At 41.4% G+C, this 26,548-nt stretch overlaps 2 protein-coding genes across 2 annotated transcripts in view; one reads left to right on the plus strand and one right to left on the minus strand.

The window, feature by feature from the left end:
* Window positions 1–6,234, minus strand: part of LEPROTL1 (leptin receptor overlapping transcript like 1) — a 28,745-nt gene extending 22,511 nt beyond the window's left edge. Inside the window, exon 1 of the mRNA XM_073597649.1 lies at window positions 6,021–6,234. Within this exon, the coding sequence (XP_073453750.1) occupies window positions 6,021–6,036 (16 nt within the window). The 5' untranslated portion in view covers window positions 6,037–6,234. The remainder of the gene's footprint in view (window positions 1–6,020) is intronic.
* Window positions 6,235–6,295: 61 nt separating this feature from the next.
* The window catches only part of SARAF (store-operated calcium entry associated regulatory factor), a 44,869-nt gene continuing 24,616 nt past the window's right edge, over window positions 6,296–26,548 (plus strand). The window contains exons 1-3 of the mRNA XM_073597641.1: window positions 6,296–6,525; window positions 13,160–13,338; window positions 25,583–25,994. Coding sequence (XP_073453742.1) covers window positions 6,438–6,525; window positions 13,160–13,338; window positions 25,583–25,994 — 679 coding nt within the window. The 5' untranslated portion in view covers window positions 6,296–6,437. The remainder of the gene's footprint in view (window positions 6,526–13,159; window positions 13,339–25,582; window positions 25,995–26,548) is intronic.

Raw genomic sequence — 26,548 nt, forward strand, 5'->3', positions numbered from 1 at the left:
AGGTGTTGGCAACTAGGCTGAATAATAGCATTCAAAAACGTATACATTCAGATCAATCTGGGTTTATTCCCAATAGAACCACTAGCATGAATATTAGAAGGGTATATTTGAACCTGTAGACCCCAACAGAGAACGAGGGCTCAAGGGCTATCTTGTCCCTTGATGCAGTCAAGGACTTTGATAGCCTGGAGTGGGGCCATCTCTGGCGGGTCTTGGATGAATTCAGGTTTGGACCTTCCTTTATTGGATGGATAAAAACCCTTTACAATGCCCCAAGTGCCAAAGTTAAAATTAACAATGAATAGTCGGGAAGGTTCCAGCTTGAGAGGGGGACAAGACAGGGGTGCCCCTTATCGCCCCTGCTCTTCGCCCTTGCAATGGAGTAATTGGCAATAGCGATTAGATCGTCCTCAGGTATGCAGGGATTCCAAAGGAAGACAGGGGAGGAAAGGATTGCACTGTACGCAGATGATGTTCTGCTTTTTTGGGGGGATACTGAGTTGTCCCTAATGACTGCAATGAATACAGTTGAGGAGTTCGGATGGTTTTCGAGCCTAGCTATAAACTGGGAGAAGTTGGCGCTCTTGCCCGTGGACCCACTTAGAAACCCTATACCGCCTGAAAACCCTCAGTAAGAAGTAGTGGAGACAATGAAATATTTAGGTATATGTCTGACGAAAGACCCCAATCAATACATCAGCGATAATATAATTCCACTCCTGATTAAATTTAAGCGTAAAAGTGACAATTGGTGATGGCTTCCTTTGTCAGTGGCGGGGAGATGCAATTTGATCAAAATGATATGGATGCCATTGTACTTGCTGCATATAAAAAATGGTTTAAAAAAAAAAAAAAAAAAAAAACCCTTTTTAGGGAATTAATATGGAAAAAGGGCCAGGCCAGGATATGTCTGCATATGTTGCGGCTACCAATAAATGAGGGGGGCTTATCTGTGCCACACCCCCGATGTTATTTCCTGGCGGCACAGTTGCAGCACGTGGGGGGTGGAATATTCTGGGGGGAGGGAACGCAGGTGGCAGAATGATGTTACTAGGAGCCCTGCACAATACAGTAGTGGAGGCGTTAGAATCGGATTCTTTCCCCCTTAGGAGTCCAACATTGAGGATGGCCATAAAAGCGTGGGAATCAGTTAAGACATTAATGGGGTATAGGGGAGAAACAGAATACTCCCCTCTTTGGAATAATAAGAACTTGCAAGAACTGCTGGTCATGGGGAAGATTAAAGAATGGGAAAAAAAACAGGGTATAAGCCGCTTGGTCCACTTATACAAGGGCAGCACTTTAAAATCATTTGCAGATCTGAGGAGAGAGTATGGTATATCAAACCACTCATTCTACAGATACGACATGCCCTGGGCGCTCAGTTTAAGACACAAGCAGTAGAATGGAGTAAGGTTCCGCTCCTTCAAAGGGTAATCAAGTCTGGTATGTCCAAGGGACTTATCTCCGAGTTATATGCACAGATATACAGTAGAGTCATCGAAGGGCATGAATCTCTTAACAGTAAGAAGAGATGGGAAGAGGATATACTGTAGGGGAAATAACAGCAGAGCAGTAGAGGATATTGGAACTGGGGCCATTGGTGTCGGTCACCCCCTCACAGAAAGTATCACATCTGTTTCTGATACATAGAGCTTACTATACCCCTAAGAGACAGTTTATGTTTGGTCGGAGACCAGACGCCACAGGCTCCAGGTGCCAGGAGACAGGGGACAGGAGGGGGGGGTGGGAGGGAGCAATTGCAGGATGCATGAAATGTAAGGAGAAAATATTACCTTCAATAAAGAATATTTAAATAAATAAATAAATAAATAAATAAATAAAGTTGAATACCTCCTAATCTGTGCAAGTTAGGAGATATTCAACGTACCTACAGATAAAGCCTTGTTATAGGCTTACCTGTAGGTAAAAGTGGTGTAACAGAGTTTATAACCACTTTAACTTGTAAGCAACAAGTGTCGGAAAAAAAGGTTTAGTCTTTAAAGTGGTTGTAAACCCTCCACTTTGACTTCAGCTCAATCTAATCTCTATAGAACAGACAGCTAGTAGCTGCCTGTAAAAGTTCACTCACTGTTTCTGTTGCCGTAGAAAGTCCTGCATTCTTTAGTGACGTCAGCCGCGCTTGCCCAGTCCATTTGTTCTTTCACGGCACGCTATGTGTGCCTTTTCTGTATCCTCATTTCTTTCCCCTGTAAACGGCACAGCACTGAAGGATCGCGATATGTGCCCTCTCTTCCTGGTTCTCCCCTTGTGACTGTACTAGACGTCACACAGGGGGAGTGAACCAGGGCAGCTGCAGAGCAAACAGAGCATGCAGCTATTCTGAGAACCATAGTCAAGCCACATTAGTAAAAGTTACTTAGGAAGAGTAAAGCAATGTTTTTTCTAAGAAAGTAATGCAAAATTGTAGACGCGATCGCGCATACGCAAGATTTAGGCAGGGGGACAAAGGAAGGGCAGAAATAACATCCACACAAGAGACATAGATCAACAGTAAAGATGGAGCTGCTGAGGTATTTGCAAAGCGGATTTTAATCATATTTAAAGGTGCAAGGCATGTACACATATAGTAAAATGATAAGGTTTAAAAAGACAAAACAAAAGAAAAAAAAAAAAAAAAAAAAAAAAAAAAACAAGGTTTACTTCCTCTTTAAGTGGTTAAACGGACCTCATTTACAGACCAAAGTTCATTCCTTTGATCTGATTCTAAAAGAACCAAAGGTTACATTGTTTATGGTTATCTCAGCACTGAGGAATGTTGTGATAAACTTAGCAGGCTGCCTGTTTGTTTTTGTTTCTTTTGACAGCTGTCAGCTGAGAATGGCTCTGCACTGAATCATGGAAATGCTGTATTAAGATCATGAGGGGGATTGAATTGAGATCGCAATTTTTTTAACGATTAATCGTGCAGCTCTAATACAAAGTCATCAAAATCATCCTCAACTCTACTCCCAACTACATCCAAGCCTCATCTCAAAATAATCAAACGGTTCACTCTACAGCTACCAATGCCTCCTGCTCTCTAGCCTTCCTGTCACCTCCTCCCATACTGTCCTCCAGGACGTCGTCAGAGCCTCTACCATCCTCTGGAACTCCCTATCCCAATCTGTCTGGCTATGGGTGATCCCTAAAAACCCACCTTCTCAGTATGGGTGCAGCGATACCGTTTTTTTAATCAGCAAATACTGATACTTTCAGTCAAGTACTCGTCGATACTGAGTACCAATGCTTTGTGGTGCGATCTGCATCAATACAAAAATAATTGCAGCAAACTGCACTGCAGAGAATCGCATGTGATTTAAACAGGAATGCGGTGTGATTCCAGTGTGTGTAATAAAGTGCCACCTAGTGGGCAATTTAAAATTTACAGTACATATCTGGCCACATGCAAAATAATCTACATAGGTGTCTTGGTCCGCCGATGGTAGCAAATCAGGGCTGCTGGAGGTGCTCACAGGGCTGGAGAAGTCCCAGGACCCCATGGGTATAGGGTGGAAGTGATGTCAGCTTGGGGGCAAACAGCCTCTTTATCTCCTCCAGCGGCTCTGATTTGCACCATTGGTGGAATGGGACACCTATGTAATCACACTGGATTCCTGTTCAAATCACATGCGATTCTTTGAAGGGCAATTTGCGTCCATTCATTTTGTATTGACGCAAATTACCCCACAAAGTATCGGTTTCAGTATTGGGAGCATTTGGGCGAGCAAAATACTCACTCAAATGCTTGGTATTGGCACCAATACCGGTATCGGTGCATCCCTACTCCTCAGGGAAGCTCACTCCACCTAATAAACTGTATTTCTACTTTCTCCATCTGCACACAGTAAAGGCCCGTACACACAATACGAAAAAGGAAAAAAAAAAAAAAAAAAATTGGTCCGACAAACGATCTGCCGAATTTCAGATCGTTAGTAGGGTGTTTTATAGCCGATTCTGATTTTTCGTCTCACAAAAGCCGGATGTGCAGACTATAAATTTTTTGTCGTACGCAAACTCAACGTCTGATTTCTGTTTAATTAGTATGGTTTTCGTATGAAAAAAAAAAAAAAATCATAAGAGCAAGGACTATGCATGCTCAGAAACTAAAGAATACATACACAACTAGTCAACACAGTATGTCACTTCTGAAGTTGTATTCTGTTGTACGAGAATTTTCGTATGGTGAGTAACCTCTTCACTTTTGACATGAGACTAGCATGCAACAAAAAACAGAGGAACGTTTGTCTAAAAAATCTGATCGTGTGTATGAGGCTTTAGAGACATCCCTTTTAGATTGTAAGCTCCAACAAGCAGGTCACTCCTAACCTTCATGGCCTAAACTAGATTGTATCTGTACGGTCTTTCCCTTATATTATGCACAAATTGTTAAAGTCTCTAAAAAAACAAGAATGTTGCTTTTTCCTGAATGGGGAAAGCACAGGTTTGGTCTAACACAGTGTTTCTATAAATATCTAACGAGGCCAAAGCAGCAAAATGTCACACAATCACATGCTATACCAACAATAGTAAGCCCTGGGGTAGCCTGCATACTAATACAACAGTTACACACACCTATCAACCATAATGGTATGACCACCCACCGAAAATTCAGTAGGTTCCCATTTTTAATTTTGCCAAAACAGCCCAGACCTGTAGAAGCCACTAGACCTCTGAATGTATGCTGTGGTATCAGGCACCAAGCAGTCAGTCGCAGATCCTTTAAGTCCTATAGCTGCGAGGTGGAGCCTCCATGAATCGGACTTGTTTTTCTAGCACATCCCACGGATGCTCAATTGAGTGGAGATATGTACAATTTGGGGGACAAGCCAACACCTCAAACTTGTTTCTGTGTTCCTCAAATTATTCTGCCTCTACCAGCTTGCCTCCTTCCCATAGTGCATTCTGGTTCCATCTCTTCCCCAGGTTAACGTGATTGTAAAGGCTCGTTTTTTTTTTTTTCCCCATAAAATAAACAGGTTATAATTACCTGCTCTGTTGCAGTGGATTTGAACAGAGCAGCCCAGATCCTCCTCTTCTTGGGTCCCTCTTCGGTTCTCCTGGCCCCTCCCTCCTGTCCAGTGCCCCCACAGCAGGCAGCTTGCTATGGGGGCACCCGAGCTGAGTCACAGCTCCCTGTGACCATCTAGACACGAAGCCCTGCCCCCTCTCTCCTGATTGGCTAGATGACTTCGACTGACAGCAGCAGGAGCCAATGGAACCGCTGCTGTGTTTCAGCCATTCAGGAGGGAGAATCTCAGATGACTAAGACATTGCTGGAGAGAGGAGGGACCTGAGGTAAGAGTTAGGGGGGATGCTGCACACAGAAGGCTTTTTATTTTAATGCAATAAGATAAAAAAAACCTTCTACCTTTACAACCCCTTTAAAGTGTAACACACACTCAAACACACACCTGGCCATTCAAAATGATGTAAAAAGAAATGTGATTCATCAGACCAGGCCACGTTCTTCCATTGCTCTCCATGGACCAGTTCTGATGGTGTCAAATTATAGGCACCTTTGGCTGTGTACATGGGTCAGCATGGGTGCCCTGCACCTATGCAGCATCATACACAACAAACCACCATGCCCATTTTTTCTGCTTTCAATACCTAAACTTCGGGGACAACATGTTTGCTTGCTGTCTAATATAGTCCACCGACTTTCAGATGCCCTTGGAACAAGATAATCAATGCTATTCACTTTACCTGTCAGCGGTCATAACGTTATGGCTGATCGGAGTATAAATCCTCCATATTAACAACATGCTGCTTTGTCCTGAATGGGGAAAGAACAGCTTTGCCCTAACACAGTGTCCTTATAATCATCTAATGAGGCCAAAGCAGTGAGTCGCAAGAGCACATGGCATAGCAGCAATGGGAAGTCCAGGAGTAGCCCAATCAGCCATAACTTTATGACCACCCACCTAACATTAAGTAGGTCCCCATTCTGCCACAAAAACAGCCCTGACCCGTAGAAGAATGGACAGCTATATATGTGTGTGTAAGCAGCGTGTTACCTTTGATTCCAGCCATTGAGCAGAGTGTCGCAGAGTCGGGTAGAGGTAAGTCTTGCAGTGCACTGTGTGCCCTCCCTCAGATATCACACATAAGTCTCCCCTACACACCTATCTCCGCTCTCTTCCACACTAACCCTATCACCGGAGCCTCTGTTGACAAGAGCCACACCACTTCCGCCGGAAAGCCTGCAGTTCCGCCCCCTGAACCCTAACTTCCGGCCCTAACCTAGCTTTATTAGCAAAGTGTCTAGTAACAAGATCTCAGGCGTGTCTCCGCCCCCCTCGGCCTCCCGCTCAGCCAATCGCTGCAGGACAAGTACAAGGAAGCGGAAGAGTGGAAGCGAGTGATGAAACTTTGTGTAATACGACATAAATAAAAACGTCGGCCTGTCAGTGGGTGACCATTACAGAACGAGGATGAAGAGTTCACCTGTGCTTGTAGGAGCCGTCCTGGGCCTGCTGGCCGTGCTGCAGATATCTGGGGTCCAGGGCTGGAGCCAACATGGTAAGAAGAGTGTGGAGGGACCAATGCTGGGTTATCACGGTACTCTATCCATGTATTACCCTCCTCTGTGTACCTCTTACACTGTGGTTGTATGGATTCGGCAGGATTGCCCTGAAAAAGAACCTGTACCACTTACCTGACAAAAGATATACCCTAGATGACTGGGCAGAGGAGCCAGGCTCTTCGTGGAAATAAAAGTATTGTTTCTTTTTTGGATAGAGTAAAGCTGGCCATACATTGTACAATTTTCCTTTAGATTTACCAAAACCATAAAATATGAGGTCCAAACCTAAACACTTTCAATTTGTATGCAATAAGGCAGGCCCTTGTGCTACATTTTTGAAGGTAAATCCTAAAGGAAATTAAATAAGAACATTGTATAATGTAGGGCCAGCCTTAAACTGATATGGGGTTCAAATCCTTCTCTACTCTATCCAAAACTAAGAAACACTAAAGTCAACAGGCAGATGATAAATTGACAGACGGAAACCCAGAGTGAAAGGCCGGTTTACTGTCCTTCAGACTTGAGGGGGCTGGACTGTGGCCATTGGGAGTAGAAATTGTCATGGCAACAGTCGAAGTAAACAGTTCATCTTAGAGGAATTTCTCCCACTGACCCCCATCGTTGGTGTCGGTGAGCGGAATAGTACCCCACTGTTGGTGTCGGTGAGCGGAATAGTGCCCCACTGTTGGTGTCGGTGAGCGGAATAGTGCCTTGTTATTGATGTCAATAACAGGAATTATACCCAATTGTTGGTGGGAGGAAAAGTGTCCCAAGTTTTGGGATAAGGGCAAGCAAAGGGACACATCTGGCCCACAAGCTGCAGTTTAGAGACGACTGCCAAATGGAAAAACATATGTTAGAATACCCGGAGCTGCACAACCCAAAATAAGTTCCAAAGAATACAAAGAGTTTTCCCCAGGGGGTTTTTAAAGCAGCAAACCATTAGTATTAATAGAGTAAATCACAAATGGAAGATATATTTAAATGTGCAATAGATTTAATAAAAAATACATACTCTGGTTAGGTGAACAAACAACAACATATTACATTACTCATGGCAAGAATGCCCCCAGGAGAATATAATGTGACAGTTACATATACAATATTAACAACATTGTTATCCACATGAATACCCCAATGTATTTCAACCCATTCTGGTCTTCTTCAGGGGGTTTTTAAATTCTAGGGAAATGTATCAAAAGAAGTATAATTAAAATAAAAAATTTGGTCAGTATACAAAACATCATTGTACCCTTTCAAAATATCTACATAAAAGGTGAGATGTATTTACTATTAAAGCGGGATTCCGGCCAGCAAAAAAAAAAAATTTAAAGTCAGCAGCTACAAACACTGTAGCTGCTGACTTTAAATAAGTACACTTATCTGTCCTGGGTGCCCACGATGTCGGCCGCCCGAGGCCCGGCACCGCCATCCTAGGTAAGGGAAATGGGCAGTGGAGCCTTGCGGCTTCAATGCCAGTTTCCTACTGCACACGCGCAAGCGATCTGTGAATGGCCCCATGGTGTTCTGGGAACACACACACAGTTCCCAGAAGACAACGGGGCCGCTCACCGAGGAGAAGAACACGCCGTGGAATAGGAAGAGGCAGATTAGGAAGACTGCCTAGCAACAAGGGCTTAGGTAAGTATAATTTTTTTTTTTTTAATTTTTTTTTTTTTAGGATTTTTGGTGCCATTTTTTTTTTCCAGGGTGGCCCTCCACTTTAAGTGAATGACATGATGGAGATGCATCACACAAACCAGATTTGTTAAGAGCATACGAATTCAAGGATACCAATGACCATGCATATTCCCTCCGCTCTCCAGGCGGACCCTGGTAAATACATCTCCCCTTTTATGGAGAGACATTTTTTCTGTACATTTTGAAATGGTACAATGATGTTTTGTATACTGACCAAATTTTTTATTTTAATTATACTTCTTTTGATACATTTCCCTAGAATTTAAAAACCCCCTGAAGAAGACCAGAATGGGTTGAAATGCATTGGGGTATTCATGTGGATAACAATGTTGTTAATATTGTATATGTAACTGTCACATTATATTCTCCTGGGGGCATTCTTGCCATGAGTAATGTAATATGTTGTTGTTTGTTCACCTAACCAGAGTTTGTATTTTTTTTATAAATCTATTGCACATTTAAATATATCTTCCATTTGTGATTTACTCTATTAATACTAATGTTTTGCTGCTTTAAAAACCCCCTGGGGAAAACTCTTTGTATTCTTTAGAGACCACTGCCATACACTATACAGACTGATTGTACCAACTCCTTTAACCACTTGGCATCCGCGCTGTGGCCATGAATTCCGCCTGTGCACGCGCCCTGCAGGGCGCGCGCTGTGATCACCGAGTCACTGAGACTCGGCTGATCACCAATCCGAGTAAGGGGCCGGTCCCGGCCCCTTACCATGTGATCAGCTGTCGGCCAATGACAGCTGATCACATGATGTAAACAAAAGATCAGTAATCGTGTGTTTTTTTTTTTTTTTTTTTTTTTTTTTTTTTTTTTTTTTTCTACTCACGCTGACAGCGTGAGTAGAAAAAAAAGCCGATCACCGGCTCAGATGTGAGGGACAAAGGTCCCGAAGTGAAAGGGGCACATCTGCCTCATCTGTGCCACCTAACAGTGCCCACAAGTGCCACCTATCAATGCCCACAAGTGCCAACTATCAATGCCCACCAGTAGTGTCAATCAGTGTAACTAATCAGTGCCCATTATTGCCACCCATCAGTGCCCATCACTGCCACCCATCAGTGCCACCTCATCAGCGTACATCAATGAAGGAGAAAAATTACCTGTTTTTAATTTTTTTTTTTTTTTTTTTTACAACAAATAAAAACTGCAGAGGTGATTAAATACCACCAAAAGAAAGCTCTGTTTGTGGGGAAAAAATGAAAAAAATTTCATTTGGGTACAGTGTTGTATGACCGCACAATTGTCATTCAAAGTGCGTCAGCGCTGAAAATTGGTCTGGATAGGAGGGGGGTTTAAGTGCCCAGTAAGCAAGTGGTTAAAGTGGTGTTCCGGCCGAAATTATACTTTTTAAATAAAAATACCCCTATAATACACAAGCTTAATGTATTCTAATAAAGTTAGTCAGTAAACGAAGGTCTGTTTTGTTAGTATATAGCAGTAGTTTGTTATTTTATAAACTTCCAGCAGGCCGTGGCCATCTTAAGTGTGGGCATCTGAAGCCAGACTGTATTTCTTCCTGGATCTCATCCTTGCAGATCTCGCACATGCTCAGTGCAGCACAAGCAGTGTAATAGGTTTCAGGTTTCCATAGCAATGGCAGTTTCAGAGGAAGTTGCCGCCCCTTCTCAGAAGGCATTGCAAACAGGAAATGATGCGATGGGCCGCGGCCAGGGAGGAGGAAAAATGAATACAGCAGATATACAGTAGGTGCTGAGAAAAAAAATTAAAAAAATATCCAATTTGTTTACAGTGCACAGTTTATTGAGAGATTCTGAAGAGTTGTAAAAGTGGGTGGAACGCCACTTTAAGCTGAAAATACTTAAAGTTGAACTAAACCTGCCTTCCTCTTCAGCCAAGGAAGCTGCCATCTTAGCTTCTTTTCAATCTGTAGTTTCCATGGTGCTGCACTTGTGATCAGTTATGACACCAATCATTTGATGGTTTGACAGTTTGGTTGAGAGCAGAAGCAAATGTGACAGGAAGTGCCGGTTCACACAGGGGCGACTTGTCAGGCGACCTAGCCTCCTGACAAGTCACCTCCCGTTCTGTACTACGGAACCGTTCTAATAGGAGCGACGCAAGTCGCTCCGACTTAGAAAAAGGTTCCTGTAGTATTTCTGGGCCAACTTGCATTGACTTCTATACAGAAGTCGTTTTGCAAGTCGCTGCGGAAGTCGTTTGCAGGTCGTCCCTGTGTGAACCGGCACTTAGCAATCCTGGCATGTGCTGGGACTGCAACTGGATTGTGAGACTGTTAAATCGATTACTTTAATACAATCTGGTTGTACAGTGTCCTGCAGATTTACCAATATGATGTCATATGAGGAAAAATCTATGAACTCCATTCAAATAGTATCAAGGCAGGCTCCTGCATTTTCTAGTTGATGGTAGATCTAAAGCTAACCATACACTATACAATCTCTGTACAATCATCTATAGATTCACCAAAACTATGCAATATGAGCACAGTCCTAAATAATCTATTCAGTTTGCATCAAAGCACTACATAGCTGATGGTTGATCTAATACTGACCATTTACACTTTAATAAATGCTGGATTTCTTTTCCAATCAAACTTTTTCAATAGAAATGATCAGTCTATAGTTGACAATTAGGGATGAGCTCAAGTGTGTTTTGAACAGGAGTTAGAACCTGCCTGAGCTATCCTGCCAGGAAGCTGTCAAAGCTGACAGCCAATCATAGGCATCAGAGGCATTCCCCACCCCACAGCCACACATATTCAAAGGGGCAGGGAATGCCTCCACCGTCTGTGATTGGCTGTCAGCTTTGACAGCTTCCAGGCAGGGTCTAACACATGTTCAAATACACTTGAGTTCATCCCTGTTGACAACCCATTCAACCAATATGGCACACATAGGGAAGTAAATTACATCAATTGTTAAAGTACAATCCTAACTTGGGATCTTGAAGTGGGGGTCCACCTATCTATCGTTTTTTTTTTTTTTTTTTGAGTTCATTCACAAACTTTTCTTCTCAGCATTACATACTCACATATTGTGTGTAATATGTCCGCCTGTGTCATATTTTGTCGGAAAGAATAACTTATATTATTCACTGCAGGCGGTTTCCATCTTCATTGTGGGCATTTGAAGCCCACAAGCATTTATTTCCTGGATGTGGTGAATGCTGTGCTCCCAGCATTCACCGCTCATTCCTGCACATGCTCAGTGGCATCCTGGGAAGCCTGAGACTAGCTCCCAGGAGTCTGGGAGAGGCTAGAAACACGCCTACTCCCACGGGAGGAGAACCAGGAAGTGCAAAGAAGAATAGAAAAATAAAAGGTAATTACGGCGATTTTAAATTTTTTTAAATGGCATGTCAGCATCTAGGCAAGGAAGAGAATACATACAGATATTGTTCAAAATTTGGGTGGAACCCCGCTTTAAAGTGAAACAATACTCTCCTCTGCTCCAGTGATGCAACATCCCTGAGCTTGCCCACATCTTCGGACGGCCGGCTTCTGGTTCTCAATCTCCAGCCACTATCATTGGCCAGGTGGGGATAATTTTACTCCCATGCATGCGGGGGAGTTCAATCAGATTCAGCATTGCCGAATTGGTACAGTCTAAATCCATTCAATATCACTTAAAAGGGAAGTTATGGCTATTCAATTGTTTGCTGATTCCATCTTTTAAATTGAGCCACAGATTTTTATAATAAAATCAAAGCATGTGTGTCCAGCATAAGGGAGGTACGATGTACATCATGTACAATCAGATTGTATAGTGTATGGCCAACCTTAGATTTACCAACGACCATATACTGTAAAGGCCTGTGCAATTGGTTGGATTGTATAGGTTTGACCTTTTTTATATTGCATCATTTTGGTAAATTTTAAATGAGGTCAAACAGGTGTTGTACAATCAGATTGGGTTGTATATGGCTGCCCTTCTTGCCTCTCTGTCCTGATCAGCCTAGGGACAATAAAGCTTGCACAAGTGTGTCGGTGCATTTCTGCTCTTACCTGTGGCTTATTGTCACTAGTTATTTCATAGTATGAAGTCAGCTGGAATTGCTCAAGCACAAACTATATATAATGTATAAAAATCTATACGTTTGAAATCACAGTTCCTGAACATACTGAAAATAACAGGTTAGTGACTTGGAAAGCATTGACACTGTTACATTAGCATGGCAGCCAGACAACAAACATATTTTCAGAAAGAATAGTGCAGTACTGATGAGCTAAGGATCGGGCCAATCCCACTTTAGCCTGAAACAGCAGGAAACTGTCACATCATAACAGGCAGCTGATCCAATCAGGTGTGGCCAGGGAATTCCCCACCCCGCAGCCACATGTTAAAAAGAGGCGGGGATCCTGGTGACATCTTTGACCTAATATGAATACTTTCCATGCTGCAGTTCATAGAACCCTGAATGTGAACTATTCGAGTGATACAGGTTTTGAGTACCGGTATACAACAAAATGCCTCCTCACCCACCTGTCAAGCGACCTCTGAAAAGGGGTCTTGGAAAATATTATTTTAGTGAAAGGGTAGTTGATGCTTGGAATAGACTTCCAGCAGAGGTAGTGAGTCCGTCAACAGACAAATGTGCTAGGGACAAACCTAGATCTATACACAAAAATAAAACTAAAACGTGTAAAAATTAAAAACAAAAAACGGGCACAGACTCGATGGATCGCAGTACAAGGGCCTGCCTGATCTAATACAGATTAAATGGATTGTTTAGTATTGTTACTAGGTAGCAGCCAAAGGTGGATCAGCTCATTTCACCATTGTCACTTATTTTAATTTAATATTTTAATACTTTATTTATTTGGTGTTGTTGTGTGGTTTTGTTTTTTTTTTGTTTTTTTTTTTTTCTTTTTTTTTTTTTTTCTTTTTGGCAACAAAATCTTCTTCTAAAACATCTTTGTTTTCCTTGCAGATAAAGTCCTGCTAAGGGAGCTTCAGGCTATCACGCTGCATACAGACAGATACACTAATGCACGACGCTCATCTCCTATTCCACAGTTGAAATGTGTTGGGGGCAGTGCTGGATGTAGCGCTATGATCCCAGAGGTTGTTCAGTGCTATAACAGAGGATGGGATGGCTTCGATGTCCAGGTAGGTGTGCTCTATGAAAAATTCGCTCTCTGCATAACATCTACTAATAAATACAAAAGTAGAAAAAGGGTGGGGCTTTAAAGGTGTTGAAAACCTCCTCACAGAATGATTGCCAGTGCAAAATTATCTCCCTCTCCCTCTCCGCCTGGTCTTTCTTCTGAATTCTGATGTTTCAGCCACTTGAATGGCCGTGCTGTGATGACATCACTGGGAATGCATGTGTATGGGAGTCACATCATGACAGCATAGAGCGGGTACTGTAAATGTGATCTGAGATATGCATGCATGGCCCAGATTATATCAGAGATGGCCAACTATTGATCTCTACAGGGGGTCGCTGATAAAAAGGGACTGATTTAATGGGGGGGGGGGTCTCTAAGGGGGTGCTAATATGAAGGGACTCTGATCTAAGGGGGGAACTAACATAAAGGAACTCTGATCTAGTAAGAGAGGGGGGTGCTCTATTCTGCCTGTCCTAAAATTGCAGGGCACATCAGGCAGGGAACACCTATTGCTGGGACAATGTGTGGTCCCGGTTATACATTATGCATTTTATTATACATAAATGCAAAAGTAGAAAAAGGATGGGGCTTTAAAGGTGTTGAAAACCTCCTCACAGAATGATTGCCAGTACAAAATTCTCTCCCTCTCCCCGCTTTGCAGGCTCTCTGGCAGTGGTGCCCATTGATTCCAATGGCAGGGGCGGTGAAGGAGCGGTGTGTACACGGCCCCCGCACTGCCCGAAAGATGCTGCTTGCAGAACTATTCCTAACGTCCTGAAAGCACTCAGGCTCTCACAGTGGGACTGCAGGGGAGGCGTTTTACAGGCGCTATTTTTAGTGCAAAAGCACCTGAAAAAAACGACCTAGTGTGAAAGGGGTCTAAAATAATTTTTTATTATAAAATTCAATTTAAGAGTTTATATTGGGGATGAGTACCCCTAAAATCGCAGTAGATCATCACTCATTATTGTACCTATAAGCCCCCTGAAGATGCCTCCCCAGGTATGTGTATAATGAGACCTATATTAGGTTTACATCCCCATTGCGTTCATGTATAAGATAATAACATCACATTAGGGAGGAATATCACTTAAGGCTTTTTGACTTGTTGGCTTCCTCAAGGGCTCAGAGGGGGGGAATGATAGGTAGGAGTTGAGTGAATGTGAAAAAGAAAAAATGCCTCAGGAGGATCCAAAAAAGGGGAAGTTTCTCCCAATGCAGCCAAACGCCAGATGAGTGCACGATGGTATGCAACAGGCAGATCCACAAATCGGGGAACCCCACCCAATATGGGTCATTTAATTGAGGTACTTTTCTGAGCAGCAGATGTGTGTAGCTATCCCCCTCTTGAACATGGGATATGAGACCAGTGAAGCTTGCATCAAAGGCACTTAAAGATCAATACACTCTGAGTGTAGTTCTCTTGGCACTGGACGTGTTAATACTCTGAGCAAGCAGGCTAGTGCTTTCCATATGTGTACTTGGATTTGAGAGTTTAAGATGAAAATTCCTCTGCTTAGACCGGTTGTTAAGGTGTAAACCTAATATAGGTCTCATATACATACCTGGGGAGGTATCACTATCTTCAGGGGGGCCTATGGGTACAATAATAATGAGTTGTGGTGATCTACTGTGATTTTAAGGGGTACTCCTCACCAATTTAAAATCTATTACTGTATATACTCGAGTATAAGCCGACCCGAATATAAGCCGAGACACCTAATTTTAGCACAAAAAACTGGGAAAACTTATTGACTCGAGTATAAGCCTAGAGTGAGAAATGTGCAGCTACTGTAAGTGAAAAAGAGGGTCAACAATGCCCATTTGCAGCCTCACTGTGCCCATTTGCTTGAAACTTGGTAGTTAAAGGTTCCTAGATGCCCCCTAGCTGCAGTCAAAATTTGGGGTCTCTGGACCCAAAGGGTCCCGAAATGACATTGCTGCAGTTGGACACAGTTGACCGACTTTGGGGCCACTTGGTGCTAGGAACCCCAAATTTGGTGTACAAACCAAGTGGAACTAGCACTACAACAAAGCTGGAGTCCCTAGCACCAAGTGGCCCCAAGATACGAGGTCGCAAAGTCGGTTCGGAAAATTTCAAGCACTTTTCTGCAGCAGAGAATGACATTTCTGAACCGACTTTGGGGGGCCCCATATCTCGGGGCCACTTGATGCTAGGAACCCCAAATTCGGATATGTTGTAGTGCGGGTTCCTAGCACCAAGTGGTTCCGAGATACGGGGCCCCAAATTCGGTTCGGAAATAGTCATTCTTTGCACCAGAAAAGTGCTTGACTCGAGTATAAGTCGAGGGGGGCACTTTCAGCACAAAAAAATGTGCTGGAAAACTCGGCTTATACTCGAGTATATATGGTAAATTGAATTTTGTAATAATATAATCTATGAGTGTGTAATGGCAATCATTCTGTGAGGAGGTTTTCAACACCTATTTAGAGTCCCACCCTTTTTCTGCTTTTGGATTCATTACCTTTTTGGGATGTGGTGTTTACCTTTCAACTGAGCTAATGCTCTTCTTTATTTTTGTATAACATGTAAAACTATGGCCACAGTTCCCTCGGCACCACCACTGAATTTTCAACTGTCAAGAACGCGGTGACGTACAACACTACGAAGTTCAATGCTTTCGAGCATGCGTCGAATTGTTTCCGAGCATGCATGTTTTTTTGCGTGTAGGAATTGCATACAGACAAACTTATTTTCGGATAGGAACTTTTTCCGACCACAAAAAGGAGAACATGCTCTCAATCTTTTGCTGGCTGGAATTCGCCAAGCAAAAGTCTGATGGAGCATACACACGGTCGCATTTTCTGACCAAAAGCTCACATCGGTCTTTTGCTGGCGGCATTTCCGATCGTGTGTACGGGGCATAACTGGTTGCTCGGTCATGCAACGCTATAACCAAACTAAATTTATATAATTTTTTACATAGAGCTTTATTTTTGTGGTATTTGATCACCTCTGCGGTCTTTTTTTGTTTTTTCCAATATAAATGAAAAAAGACCAAAAATTTTGAAAAAAAAAATGTGAAACAAATAAAAATGTCTTCATAATTTTTGTATTCTGCTACTTTATTATTTTTTTTTGTTTGTTTTTTTTGGGGGGTTTTTTTTTTTTTTTTTTTTAGTCAAAAAAAAAAAAAAAAGTGTTTATTGGTAATATGTTTGCATGAAATTCTACCTTTTTTTTTTTTTTTTTTTTTTTTTTTTTTTTTTTAAAGCACCTACAAACTATGGTATGTATGTATGTATGTAGCTATAGGCATTTTTAGTTAGATTAATTATCAGCAACTTTTTTATAACGGGACTGCGATACTATGGCGGTCAGTCTGACACTAACTGATGTTGGGGGAACTGACTAACTACCACTGACATCACCAGTGACAATAATTCAGTGATAACACTACACTGTCACTGTACTAAAGACACTGGCTGGGAGGGGGTTAAATATGTGCCTTACTATATGTGAAGTGTGTGCTGCTTTTACTAACTGATCTATCAGTTTCTCATCCCTGACAGATTGCTCCCTCTGTACAGAGCTCCGTGTTGTTTACCAACACAGAGCTCTGGGCTGTAATTGTGCACACAGCCGATCAGCAGGTCCCACCACTTAATCATTGGCCAGGACATGCCAACAGGCTCCCACTGTTTATATTCACAGTGGGTGCTGGGCAGGGGGCATGTGGCCTAATCCCAGGAGTAGGCAGCAAGGTACGGGTATGCCTCTTTTCCTACATCGGCCGCTTGCCCGCAGTACATTGTGGGCAGGCAGTCGGCAAGTAGTTTAAAGTGCAGATAAAGCCAAACCATATTTTATATTATATTATATTATATTATATTATATTTTTTTTTTCTCATTTTGGATGGCGTGAGAAAGGATTAGAGCCCCTGTTTGTAGTGATGCACTGAAAACTAGAAAAGCTACAATTTCTGGGGAAATTGTGAAAAGTGTTCTTGCCTCCACTGATAGTCTACAAGCATTATCAAGTCTAGCAGATGAAGGTATGACCACATGCATTTGGGAGGTCTCAGCATCTTGTGTTTACAACCACTGTTTATGCTTCACAAATACTGCTCAATACACAATACACAGGACCATGATAGCTGTAGTAACTGTGCAGTAATTCAAATGGCCGTATTTTAAAAACTATAAATCCTATAACTGCCCCATCATCAGTAGTAAAAAAGTTGAAGTCCCATCATTAGCTGAAAGAGCTGAACATTTTTTTTCAAAAGTTTTTTTTTTTTTCAAAAATAATTTTTTTTTTCAAAAACTGCCATCAAAACTGCCCCATCAGAATTGTCCCATCAAAACTGCCCCATCATATTGCCACCATCAAAACTGCCCCATCAGAATTGCCCTATCAAAACTGCCCCATCATATTGCCACCATCAAAACTGCCCCATCATATTCCTCTATTATAAATCAGTACATGGGGTGTCTGTCCCCTCCCCCGGGCTCTGTAATCAGAGCTGAGATGCTCCAGCCACCTCCCCCCCTGTGTATAACAGAAGCTTTGGTAACCATGGCAACAAAACAAACACAGTACACTCTGATTAATGGCTAAAATTTCCTGAAATGACCAGCAAAGATCTTTATATTGTGAGAATCACAAGACCCAGACCTAGATTTTGATACATAGTATGTCTCTGAAATATTAAAAATGGAGGCACGGTCGCAGTTTAGAAATTGCCCTTCAAATTTGAAGGGGTTAGAGTGTAGTTTCAATGAATGTCAATGCACGGCGTGAGTTGCAAACAAATGGTCATATTGTGATCAGGACTATGGCTTAGCCGTGGACATGTTTAGTGGCAGCAGGGATAGCTGAACGTTTTGATATAAGATTTGTGTAGGTGGGCTTGAAAATGAGGGAGTGGCGGCAGTTTAGAAATCATGTTCTGATTTTTCAGCTTTTGTCACCTCCCACTCTGGTTTCCCCATTCATTCCTATGGGACCAATTTCGCCGCAAAAATGACGATATTTCGTGAACCATTCGGTGAAACGTTCCACAAAATAATAGCACACCATTCGGGAACAATCAGCACGTTTCGGTATATTACTTGTCTATGTAGTGTAAAAACTGTGGGAGGCGTTAGGGTGGTAAATTTGGCTATAATAAGAATAACTAGAAAATGCATTTCCTGGGGAAAATGCGTGGGAATGCTGAATAGCTAAATTGCTAAAATGGCCGCCATCAAAACTGCCCCATCATACTGCCATCAAAACTGCCCCATCAAAATTGTCCCCATTAAAACTGCCCCATCATATTGCCACCATCAAAACTGCCCTATCAGAATTGCTCCATCAAAATTGTCCCATCATATTGCCACCATCAGAATTGCCCCATCATATTGCCACCATCAAAACTGCCCCATCATATTGCCCCCATCAAAACTGCCCCCATCATATTGCCATCAAAACTGCCCCATTAGAATTGCCCCATCAAAATTGTCCCCATCAAAACTGCCCCATCAGAATTGCCCCATCAAAACTAAAAGTAATCTTTTTTTTCAAAAATGATTTTTTTTTTTTTTTTCAAAAATAATTGCTGAATAGCTAAATTGCTAAAACGACCGCCATCAAAACTGCCCCATCATACTGCCATCAAAACTGCCCCATCAAAATTGTCCCCATTAAAACTGCCCCATCATATTGCCACCATCAAAACTGCCCCCATCAAAACTGCCCCATCATATTGCCACCTTTAAAACTGCTCCATAAAAATTGTCCCCATCATATTGCCACCATCAAAACTGCCCCATCAGAATTGCCCCATCATATTCCTCTATTATAAATCAGTACATGGTGTGTCTGTCCCCTCCCCCCGGGCTCTGTAATCAGAGCTGAGATGCTCCAGCCACCTCCCCCCTGTGTATAACAGAAGCTTTGGTAACCATGGCAACAAAACAAACACAGTACACTCTGATTAATGGCTAAAATTTCCTGAAATGACCTCTAAACAAAAAGCTTTTTCTCAAAAACTGTAAAAGATATCAAACTGAAAAGATATAGCCAGATAGCTGAATATTTTGTGAACATTTTAAAGTTTGTTTGGTGTCTCTAGGTGAAAGTATGAAGGAGCTGAAACTTTTGGGAGCGGAAGAAGAATTTAAGGATTTCAAGCATGCTCCCATTGACTTCAATGTTAAAAAAAAAGTGTTAAAAAGCTTAATATTTTAAAAAGTATAAATGGTAGAAAAAAAGTTGAAAAAGAGCACACCTCAGCTAAGAGAGACGAATATTTTAATAGTTGAATGGTTTTAATAGCTGAAAGTATGCAGAAGTTACGCAGAACCAAAAAACGTACGGATTAAAATTAAAATTAAAAATAAATAAAATTGAATAACAATAGTGGGACTGCTAAAGCATTCCCACTAATAAGAAGAACTAGAAAAGCTACAATTTCTGGGGAAATTGTGAAAAGTGTTCTTGCCTCTACAACTGGAGTGGGCGGAGTAACTGGGTGGAGTGGCTGGAGTAACTGTGAAAAGTGTTTAAAAAGCTTAATATTTTAAAAAGTATAAATAGTAGTAAAAAAGTTGACGTCTCATCATTAGCTGAAAGAGCTGAACATTTTTTTCAAAAATTATGATTTTTTTTTTTTTCAAAAATGATTTTTTTTTTCAAAAATGATTTTTTTGTCAAATATTTTTTTTTCCAAAATATATATATATTTTTTTCAAAAATTTATTTTTTTGAAAAAATAAGAAGAATATATATGTGAGATAACAGTAAGTGGTCTTGCTATGCAAGAACACTCAATAATATATATGTGAGATAACAGTAAGTGGTCTTGCTATGCAAGAACACTTAAATAACTAGAAAATGCATTTCCTGGGGAAAATGCGTGGGAATGCTGAATAGCTAAATTGCTAAAACGGCCGCCATCAAAACTGCCCCATCAAAATTGTCCCCATTAAAACTGCCCCATCATATTGCCACCATCAAAACCGCCCCATCAGAATTGCTCCATCAAAACTGCCCCATCATATTGCCACCATCAAAACTGCCCCATCATATTGCCACCATCAAAACTGCCCCATCAGAATTGCCCCATCATATTGCCACCATCAAAACTGGCCCCATCATATTGCCCCATCAGAACTGCCCCATCATATTGCCACCATCAAAACTGCCCCATCATATTGCCCCCATCAGAATTGCCCCCATCAGAATTGCCCCATCAGAATTGCCCCATCAGAATTGCCCCATCAGAATTGCCCCAATCAAAACTGCCCCATCATATTGCCCACCATCAAAACTGCCCCATCATATTGCCCCAATCAAAACTGCCCCATCATATTGCCCACCATCAAAACTGCCCCATCATATTGCCACCATCAAAACTGCCCCATCATATTGCCACCATCAAAACTGCCCCATCATATTGCCACCATCAAAACTGCCCCATCATATTGCCACCATCAAAACTGCCCCATCATATTGCCACCATCAAAACTGCCCCATCATATTGCCATCATCAAAACTGCCCCATCATATTGCCACCATCAAAACTGCCCCATCATAATTGCCCCATTAAAACTGCCCCATCATATTCCTCTATTATAAATCAGTACATGGTGTGTCTGTCCCCTCCCCCGGGCTCTGTAATCAGAGCTGAGATGCTCCAGCCACCTCCCCCCCTGTGTATAACAGAAGCTTTGGTAACCATGGCAACAAAACAAACACAGTACACTCTGATTAATGGCTAAAATTTCCTGAAATGACCTCTAAACAAAAAGCTTTTTCCCAAAAACTATAAATCCTACAGCGAAGATCTTTATATTGTGAGAATCACAAGACCCAGACCTATATTTTGATGTATAGTATGTCTCTGAAATATTAAAAATGGAGGCACAGTCGCAGTTTAGAAATTGCCCTTCAAATTTGAAGGGGCTAGAGTGTAGTTTCAATGAATGTCAATGGACGGCGTGAGTTGCAAACAAATGGTCATATTGTGAAAACTATCAGGACTATGGCTTAGCCGTGGACATGTTTAGTGGCAGCAGGGATAGCTGAACGTTTTGATATAAGATTTGTGTAGGTGGGCTTGAAAATGAGGGAGTGGCGGCAGTTTAGAAATCATGTTCTGATTTTTCAGCTTTTGTCACCTCCCACTCTAGTTTCCCCATTCATTCCTATGGGACCAATTTCGCCGCAAAAACGACGATATTTCGTGAACCATTCGGCGAAACGTTCCACAAAATAATAGCACACCATTCGGGAACAATCCGCACGTTTCGGTATATTACTTGTCTATGTAGTGTAAAAACTGTGGGAGGAGTTAGGGTGGTAAATTTGGCTATAATAATAATAAGAAGAAGAATAATATATATGTGAGATAACAGTAAGTGGTCTTGCTATGCAAGAACACTTAATAATATATATGTGAGATAACAGTAAGTGGTCTTGCTATGCAAGAAAACTTAACTAGAAAAGCTACAATTTCTGGGGAAATTGTGAAAAGTGTTCTTGCCTCTACAACTGGAGTGGGCGGAATAACTGGATGGAGTGGCTTGAGTAACTGAAAAGTGTTAAAAAGCTTAATATTTTAAAAAGTATAAATAGTAGTAAAAAAGTTGAAGTCCCATCATTAGCTGAAAGAGCTCAACATTTTTTTCAAAAGTTTTTTTTTTTTTTTTTTCAAAAATGAATAATTTTTTTTCAAAAATATTTTTTTTATGGGGCGGTCATAATGTTTTGGCTGATCATGGGGTTGTCAGCTTTTGTCACCTCCCACTCTAGTTTTGAACATTTCGCCATTCATTCCTATGGGACCAATTTAGTCGCAAAAACGATGATATTTCGTGAACCATTCGGCGAAACGTTCCAGAAAGTAATAGCACACCAATTAAATGACATTGATTCCGGATTCACACTGGTATATTTCAGCTTTTCACAAAGTTCCACAAGGTAATAGCACACCAATTAAATGACATTGAACATTTCGCCATTCATTCCTATGGGACCAATTTCGCCGCAAAAAACTACGATATTTCGTGAACCATTCGGTGAAACGTTCCACGAAGTAATAGCACACCAATCGGGAACAATCCGCACGTTTCGGTATATTACTTGTCTATGTAGTGTAAAAACTGTGGGAGGAGTTAGGGTGGTAAATTTGGCTATAATAATAATAAGAACTAGAAAAGGTACAATTTCTGGGGAAATTGTGAAAAGTGTTCTTGCCTCTACAACTGGAGTGGGCGGAGTAACTGTGAAAAGTGTTAAAAAGCTTAATATTTTAAAAAGTATAAATAGTAGTAAAAAAGTTGAAGTCCCATCATTAGCTGAAAGAGCTGAACATTTTTTTCAAAAGTTTTTTTTTTTTCAAAAATAATTTTTTTATGGGGCGGTCATAATGTTTTGGCTGATCATGGGGTTGTCAGCTTTTGTCAACTCCCACTCTAGTTTTGAACATTTCGCCATTCATTCCTATGGGACCAATTTCGCCGCAAAAACGACGATATTTCGTGAACCATTCGGTGAAACGTTCCACAAAATAATAGCACACCATTCGGGAACAATCCGCACGTTTCGGTATATTACTTGTCTGTGTAGTGTAAAAACTGTGGGAGGAGTTAGGGTGGTAAATTTGGTTATAATAATAATAATAAGAAGAAGAAGAATATATATGTGAGATAGCAGTAAGTGGTCTTGCTATGCAAGAACACTTAATAATAACTAGAAAAGCTAAAATTTCTGGGGAAATTGTGAAAGTGTTCTTGCCTCTACAACTGGAGTGGGCGGAGTAACTGGGTGGGGTGGAGTGGCTTGAGTAACTGTGAAAAGTGTTAAAAAGCTTAATATTTAAAAAAGTATAAATAGTAGTAAAACAGTTGAAGTCCCATCATTAGCTGAAAGAGCTGAACATTTTTTTCAAAAATGATTTTTTTTTTTTCAAATGATATTTTTTTTTTTTTTTTTTTTTCAAATGATATTTTTTTTTTTTTTTTTTTTTCAAAAATATTTTTTTTTTTTCATGGGGCGGTCATAATGTTTTGGCTGATCATGGGGTTGTCAGCTTTTGTCACCTCCCACTCTAGTTTTGAACATTTCGCCATTCATTCCTATGGGACCAATTTCACTGCAAAAACGACGATATTTCGTGAACCATTTGGCGAAACGTTACACAAAGTAATAGCACACCAATTAAATGACATTGAGGCCGGATGGTATTTTTCAGCTTTTCACAAAGTTCCACAAAGTAATAGCACACCAATTAAATGACATTGAACATTTCGCCATTCATTCCTATGGGACCAATTTAGTCGCAAAAACAACGATATTTCGTGGACCATTCGGCGAAACGTTCCACAAAGTAGTAGCACACCAATCGGGAACAATCCGCACGTTTTCGTTTTTTTTATCAAGTCTAGCAGATGAAGGTATGACCACATGCAGTTGGGGGGGTCTCAGCATCTTGTGTTTACAACCACTGTTTCCTAGCAACGCTCATGCCCTGTTTATGCTTCACAAATACTGCTCAATACACAATAGACAGGACCATGACAGCTGTAGTAACTGTGCAGTAATTCAAATGGCCGTATTTTAAAAACTATAAATCCTACAGCGAAGATCTTTATATTGTGAGAATCACAAGACCCAGACCTAGATTTTGATGTATAGTATGCCTCTGAAATATTAAAAATGGAGGCACAGTTGCAGTTTAGAAATTGCCCTTCAAATTTGAAGGGGCTAGAGTGTAGTTTCAATGAATGTCAATGGACGGCGTGAGTTGCAAACAAATGGTCATATTGTGAAAACTATCAGGACTATGGCTTAGCCGTGGACATGTTTAGTGGCAGCAGGGATAGCTGAACGTTTTGATATAAGATTTGTGTAGGTGGGCTTGAAAATGAGGGAGTGGTGGCAGTTTAGAAATCATGTTCTGATTTTTCAGCTTTTGTCACCTCCCACTCTAGTTTCCCCATTCATTCCTATGGGACCAATTTCGACGCAAAAACGACGATATTTCGTGAACCATTCGGCGAAACGTTCCACAAAATAATAGCACACCATTCGGGAACAATCCGCACGTTTCGATATATTACTTGTCTATGTAGTGTAAAAATTGTGGGAGGAGTTAGGGTGGTAAATTTGGCTATAATGATAAGAATAATATATATGTGAGATAACAGTAAGGTGGTCTTGCTATGCAAGAACACTTAATATATATGTGAGATAACAGTAAGTGGTCTTGCTATGCAAGAACACTTAATAATATATATGTGAGATAACAGTAAGTGGTCTTGCTATGCAAGAACACTTAATAATATATATGTGAGATAACAGTAAGTGGTCTTGCTATGCAAGAACACTTAATAATATATATGTGAGATAACAGTAAGTGGTCTTGCTATGCAAGACCACTTAATTATCAGCCGAAAATGAGTTTTCAGCTGCAAACGTGTCACAGGAGTGCAAAACAAACTGTACTCTTGTAAACCATAAGAGAAGTACAAATGAGCTTTGGCTGTACTTCTTCTCCTTTAATGGAATAAAGTTGTATCTGGACCTCTTGGCAGTGGTGTGGAGCTTCAATTTTAACTCTTTTTACATTACAAGCCGAGGAGGGAGACAGTGGAGATCCTCTGAGATGTAGAAGCTGCCTCCCCAGGAACCAGATCCTTTACACCAACAGTAATACCTTAAGATGATCATACCAGTAAAATAAACCTACGGGTCCAACGCTATCTTTCCACTTTCCTCATATGTACGATTTTTTACAGTTTAGGGCCCTGGTGCCCAAGTTGTGGCCCGAGGACTACATACGGCCCTTTGGTATAATGTGTGGCCCTCGGACCTCAGCAGTCTGTATTGGGAACATTGATTAGAGTAATAGCATTGATCTCTACTAGTCTCATGTAACAACATGTTTTTAGTTTCACATTGTCTTCTGCACCATATCCCCCCTCAAAAAAAAATGTAGCACGTCCACACTCTCTGATCCTCCTATCTTCTATCAGGTCTACAGTTTCTGACCGTCCTCTCAAACATTATATATATTTTTACGGCCTTTTGGTGATGTCAAGGGCTGCATTTGTGGCCCCCTTTAGCTCACAACAACTACTGCTTTAGAATGTGCTGGCAGCCTGATCATTTCTAGATCCCTATTGCAACCCACATTACCACACAACATAATCCAAGTTAATGCATCATAAAAATGTAATTGGACCAAAAAGCATGTTTGCATTTTCTAACTGAGACTTCTTAAATTTTCAGTGGGAGTGTAAGGTGGACATGGACAATGCTTACCGATTTGGAAAAGTTGAAGTGAGCTGTGAGGGCTTTGACTATCCAGATGATCCATATGTCCTGCGCGGCTCATGTGGCTTGGAATACACACTGGAACTTACAGAAGAAGGACGGAAGAAATCTCAGCATGGCAACAGTTTTGGTGGCTTTGGCTCAGGGTACTCAAAAAGCAGGAATGGACAGTCACCCTATGATGGGAGCGGAGTAATTGTATTTCTGGTACTGCTGTGTCTGGCTTATGGAGTGTACAAACTATTCTTGAGTGGACCTTCTATGCCGGAACAGCAACATCCTCCTAATTATGATGGACATGATAACCAGCATTACAGCCATGCTAGCGCACCTCCTCCACCACCTGGTTTTAAGCCTGATTATACAGGTAAGTGCAAAATCTTTAATTTATATATCACTCTTAATTTAAGTACACAGTACTTGATTCATTCAGTATTGTGTATTCTGGAATGAAAGCATTGATTTTTAAAAATGGGCCCCATGCAGGTGTATTCCTTAATGTGCTAGTATGTACTGCATACTAGTACATTATGACAGACTTGCCTGTCAAATGGAGCCCTCCTGTGTTGTGCTGTCACTGCTTTCGCTGGTCCCGGGCACTTCCATCTTCGCCTGGTCTTTCTTCTGAATTCTGATGTTTCAGCCACTTGAATGGCCGTGCTGTGATGACGTCACTGGGAATGCATGTGCATGGGAGTCACATCATGACAGCATAGAGCGGGTACTTTAAATGTGGTCTAAGCTATGCATGCGTGGCCCAGATTACATCAGAGATGGCCAACTATTGATCTCTACAGTGGGTCGCTGATAAAAGGGGACTGATTTAATGGGGGGGGGGTCTCTAAGGGGGTGCTAATATGAAGGGACTCTGATCTATGGGGGGAACTAACATAAAGGTACTCTAATCTAGTAAGAGAGGGG

Source organism: Aquarana catesbeiana, linkage group LG01 (assembly GCF_042186555.1).
Source record: "Aquarana catesbeiana isolate 2022-GZ linkage group LG01, ASM4218655v1, whole genome shotgun sequence".
Lineage (NCBI taxonomy): Eukaryota > Metazoa > Chordata > Amphibia > Anura > Ranidae > Aquarana > Aquarana catesbeiana.